A 5,658-nucleotide genomic window follows, 5' to 3' on the forward strand; every position below is an offset into this window, starting at 1 on the left:
AGGCTGTCGCAATATCTTGGATTGAGTTAGCCAACACAAAACTGGATATTTCCGGTTTTATCCAGTCATATCCAGACAATCTGTTGTGGTAATCCTATGCCATGGACCGAGAAAATCAAAGTAAAAATGGTTTTGGAGAAAAGCAAAGTTTTTCGTTAGGCAAGTGTATGAAATGTCATCTACACAAACAGAAATATGATGTTTGTTTGCCGCAGTTCCTCTAGCTTTCTCTGTTGAAAATACGAATGTGTAGAGCTGGTGTCCCCATGATGAACCAATTAGTGTTTTATGGTACAAAATTAAATGTTCCCTGATAAAAACATTCAAAACAATAAACTCCATTGATAATATCCAGAAAACACAAACATAGAGGCTGTAGCAATATTTCGGATTGAGTTAGCCAAAACACAACTGGATATTTCTGGTTTCAGTCAGCATATCCGGAGAAAGTCGTGTGGAATTCATATGGAATGGATCGTGGAAATCACAGTAAAAATGGTTTTGGAGAAAAGCAAAGTCTTTTCGTTAGGCAAGAGCATAAAATGTCATCGATAAAAACAGAAATATCCTGTTTGTTTGCCGCAGTTCCTCTAGCTTTCTCCTTAGAAAATACAAATATGTAGAGCTGGTGTCTCCATGTGGAACCATTTGGTGTTTCCAAGCACAAAATTAAATGTTCCCTGATAGAAAACATTCAAAACAATAAAGTCCGTGGATAATATCCGGAAAACACAAACACAGAGGCTGTAGCAATATCTGGGATTGAGTTAGCCAAATCACAACTGGATATATCCGGTTTCATCCAGTCATATCCGCAAAAACTGGTGTGGAATTTGTATGTAATGCACCGAGAAAATCACTGTGAAAATGGTTTTAAAGAAAAGCAAAGTGTTTTCGTTAGGCAAGTGCATAAAATGTCACGTATACAAACAGAAATATCATGTTTGTTTGCCGCAGTTCCTCTAGCTTTCTCCCTACAAAATACAAATGTGTAGAACTGGTGTCTCCATGAAGAACCAATTAGTGTTTCCCAAAACAAAATTAAATGTTCCCTGATAAAAACATTCAAAACAGTAAAGTCCATCGATAATATCCAGAAAACACAAACACAGAGGCTGTCGCAACATGTGGGATTGAGTTAGCCAAAACACAGGCTGATATTTCTGGTTTCATCCAGTCGTATGCTGACAAAGTGGTGTGGAACTCGTATGCAATTGACACAGACAATCACAGTAAAAATGGTAGTGGAGAAAAGCAAAGTGTTTCCATTTAGCAAGTGCATAAAATGTCACCTATACAAACAGAAATATCATGTTTGTTTCCCGCAGTTCATCTAGCTTTCTCCCTAGAAAATACGAATGTGTAGAGCTGGTTTCTCCATGTGGAACCAATTAGTGTTTCCAAGCACAAAATTAAATGTTCCCTGAGAAAAAACATTCAAAATAATAAAGTCTGTCCATAATATCCAGAAGAAACAAACACAGAGGCTGTCGCAACATGTGGGATTGAGTTAGCCAAAATACAACCGGATATTTCTGGTTTCTTGCAGTCATATCTGGACAAAGTGGTGTGGAATTCATATGCAATGGACCAAGAAAATCACAGTACAAATGGTTTTGGAGAAAAGCAAAGTCTTTACATTAGGCAAGTGCATAACATGTCATCTATACAAATCGAAATATCATGTTTGTTTTCCGCACTTCTTTTTTTTTTCACTTTATACATGTTTAATTAGGATAGGCATAAACCAAAACAGAAAAAAAAGATAAAGTGTCACTGTCACTTTGTTTGCAGGCAAGAGTCAGGAAATAGAACAAATTACCAGGAAAACATTTTTCCTAAGTAGGTAGGTTACATAATTTTAACATTCAGATGGCAAAATTAGTATTATTCTACTTAATCTACAAATGAAAAGAGGAATCAAAAGTTCATCCTGTTTAGTATAAGAAATTTTACATTAAATATATAGCGCTTTGTTTCTCAGGAAGCAGTACTTTCAACTTGGAGAAGATATTTCTGTTACGTGATGACTAGAAAATGTCAAATACAACCAAGCAGCTATGCTATAGCTCAGAAAGTACTATTAACCTCTTTTGGGCTAGTGCACATTTCAGTTTAATACAGAACTACATCTTGAGTTTTAGGAAGGCAGCAATAATTATATTTTGGCTTTTGTTCTAGAGCTTAGCATAGTTAAGGCGACAGTTGAAGCATATTAGTGAAGGTAGTTAAAATTTAATGACCTATTAATTAATCAGCCTATTAATGGCTGATCTGTACAGTGATCTGCCCTCAAGGAGACCCAACAGGCCAGTCCACTGCAGTGGCTTTCAATGTGGTAAGCCTGGGCTTCAGCAGAAGTCAGCTTGTGAAGAGCCCTGGCAGCTCTGCCAAGAGTTGGATCACTGGAAATGGACCTGCCCTGGAGTCGAAGGATGCCCAGGTCAGAGCCACAGATCTTATTGGCTCTAAGCTGAAAAGCCCTTCACTCAGCCCAACTTCCAAAGGGACCACTGCAGCTGAGGGGATGGTCAAGTAGGGTCAGCAACATTGCAGGCAGAACTGTAAATTTCTTGTTAGAGATGCCACCTGCCTTTACCTGGCCAGCTCTCCTCCCAGGCCAGCCAAGTAATGAAAGTCAACAGAGTGCCTTCCCCTAGGAGGTTCACACCTCCCTTAGGATATACCCCATGTGAAGAGATAGATAGGTCTGGGCCTCTGAATTTACAAGGCCTAAAGCCCAGCAGATTATTATCAAGTCCCTTCTATCAGGTTCTATTTGGCTCTCAATCAGAAAACTTAATTGTAGCTTAGACAGCACCTTTCTTAGCTCCTCTAATAATGACTCTGTCCTTTGTTCTAGGCCCTGTCTAGTGCACTTGGGCCTCATTCCTTTGTAATCATAACCTCTACTCTACCACCAATGGCTCTACTCCCAACATGTGTGTACTGATGGTCCTCTTCCCCACTTAATGCTGTATAATTGTTCAGACCTGGTTAATGCCACTCTTAGGATCATTGGTTACTATCCTCACTCAGTCTTTTATGACCTTGTCTAAATATGATCAGAGTCGGCAAACTTGGAAGGCTTCCATAGCCTTGGCAACTCATGACGACAGCCTAGGGTGGTTACTGGCACCATAAACTAGAGTGTCAATTTGTTGGGTCAACAACAGGAGCCACCGTGCACTTGCTCCTCATGTGGGATCTCTGTCCTTAATGTGCTGTACATTGTGATTTGATGCTATAACTAGTACTCAAACAGTATGTTTCACTTTGTGTTTCTATGTGGGTGCAAACTGTTGAAATCTTTATACTAAATTGATCTTCTGTATATAAAGAGAATTGAAAATGAATCTTGATGCAAATGGAAGGGGAGAGGGAGCGGGAGAGGGGAGGGTTGCGGGTGGGAGGGAAGTTAAGGGAGGGGGAAGCCATTGTAATCCATAAGCTGTACACTGGAAATTTATATTCATTAAATAAAAGTTAAAAAAATAAAAATAAAAAAAATAAAATAAAATAAAAAAAACTTAAAAAAAAAATTTAATGACAATCATCATAATCTCTTATAACCTACATAAACTGTATAATGCTTACATGGAATGAAACCAGCATTACCTAATTGGTGTTTACATACATACAGAGGGAGAAAAAAACCTACCAAAGGCAATCACTCTAAATGTACTATCACATACTTGTTAAAAATGCAAATATACCATAGAACTAAAATGACGTGAAGAGCACTACTCATTACCTAGAAGAAAGGTAACTGGTTCTCATACAAAGCTAAGCTGGCATCAATCACCCTCGTCACAATGGCTTAGAAAAGCATCAGGTTTCCAGTAGAGAAACTATTCTAGGAAAGTCAGTCAATCTTGTGAAAGTTTCACAGCTGTAAAACCAGGCTAAGACTACAACGACCGTGAAATCTGAGGAGATCAGATGAACCAGTAGATTCCCAGCCATAACGTGAGACGGGAAGGTCCTTATGCAGCATATGCTCCCTGGCTCCGGGAAAGCTTCGTGTGCATAATACAGAAGTAGTTGAGAAAGGAAACTGGAGATGCTCAGCTGTTTCCATTGTGTCCTAACTGTTAAACTTCAGGGATGGTGTGATCCATCAGGCTTTTCATAATGCTTGGCGCCATCCGTTTAATAATATGTTCAAAGATAAAAGCAGGCATGATTGTGATGGTAACTACAGTCCCAGATGTTGATAGTATGTCTGCAATTTGAGAGTCCTTCAATCCAATGACGTTCTGGCCGTTGATCTCACAGATGTTATGTTCCGTGAGAAGACCCTTTCTGGCTGCAGAACTATCTTTCACTATGGATGTTACTTTCCCATTTTTAAAGATAAAGCCAACGTTTCCAGTACTGTCCTTATGCATAGTAATTGTCCGCTCAAAAGGCCTGTCACGAATGGTCATTGTGATCTTCTCTCCAAAAGCCTGTTTGAGCACCTTGTGAGCTTTATCAGAGCTCCAGCCTGCACAGTTTTCACCATTGATCTGGAGTACCTGGTCGCCAAATCTCAAACCAACCAATGAGGCTGGAGAATTTGCCTGGACTAGCTGAACAAATATACCATTATCTATTGATTTAAGCCTGAGTCCAATTTTTCCATCTTGATCCTTACATAAAATGACTTGATGAATCCCTTGTTTAATTTCTGCTCTGCGAATCCCAACATCATTTCCAGTTACAGGAGCCACCATATAGTTCATACTGGAAGGTCTTGCTACCAACTGCCCCTGAAGTGGTGCTCCAGAGACCATCACCAGATTTGCATGTATTTCTTCTTCATTTAAACTCAGGCCCATGTATTGAGAAAGTTCCGGATACAGTTTAGGATAAAGATTTCCATCTTGAGAGATGGGAGCAGAAGCTTCTGACAAAATTGCTGGGTTGGCAGGGTTTGCAGAAAAAGCAGTCTGAGCATGAATTACTTTGTCTACCTTCAAGTCTTCAAGAGATGGATAGAGAGACATTTTTCCTGATTTATCTAGACCACAAGGACTCGCTCGCCGCTGTCACCGCCTCGAATACAGCTAGCGACTTCCGAGACCCGAGAAAAGGAGAGCAGCACGTGCGTGAGGACCGCCCACCAGGCGCGTCACAGCACCGCCCCCCCCCTGTGTTTTCCTCACTTCCTCTAGCTTTCTCCCTAGAAAATATGAATGTGTGGAGCTGGTGTCTCCATGTGGAAGCTGTTAGTGTTTCCAAGCACAAAATTAAATGTTCCCTTAAAAAAAATTCAAAACAATAAAGTTTGTCAATAATATCCAGAAAACACAAACACAGAGGCTGTCGCAATATGTGTGATTGAGTTAGCCAAAACACAACTGGATATTTCTGGTTTCATCGAGTCATATCCATACAAAGTGGTGTGGAATTCGTATACAATGAACACAAACAATCACAGTAAAAATGGTTTTGAAGAAAAGCAAAGTCTTTCCGTTAGGCAAGTGCATAAAATGTCATCTATACAAACAGAAATATCATGTGTTTCCTGCAGTTCCTTGAGCTTTCTCCCTACAAAATACAAATGTGTAGAGCTGTTATCTCCATGTGGAGTCAACTAGTGTTTCCCAGCACAAAATTAAATGTTCCTTGATAATAAACATTCAATAAAATAAAGTCCGTCGATAATATCCA

At 39.6% G+C, this 5,658-nt stretch overlaps 1 protein-coding gene across 1 annotated transcript; it reads right to left on the minus strand.

Moving 5' to 3' along the window:
* Positions 1 to 3,741: 3,741 nt before the first annotated feature.
* On the minus strand, positions 3,742 to 5,021 carry LOC133762395 (syntenin-1-like). Its single transcript, XM_062195394.1, has one exon. The coding sequence runs from the start codon at positions 4,989 to 4,991 to the stop codon at positions 4,095 to 4,097; it is 897 nt and encodes a 298-aa protein (XP_062051378.1). The 5' UTR covers positions 4,992 to 5,021; the 3' UTR covers positions 3,742 to 4,094.
* Between the last annotated feature and the right edge of the window lie 637 nt (positions 5,022 to 5,658).

The sequence above is a fragment of the Lepus europaeus genome, chromosome 6 (assembly GCF_033115175.1).
Source record: "Lepus europaeus isolate LE1 chromosome 6, mLepTim1.pri, whole genome shotgun sequence".
Classification (NCBI taxonomy): Eukaryota; Metazoa; Chordata; class Mammalia; order Lagomorpha; family Leporidae; genus Lepus; species Lepus europaeus.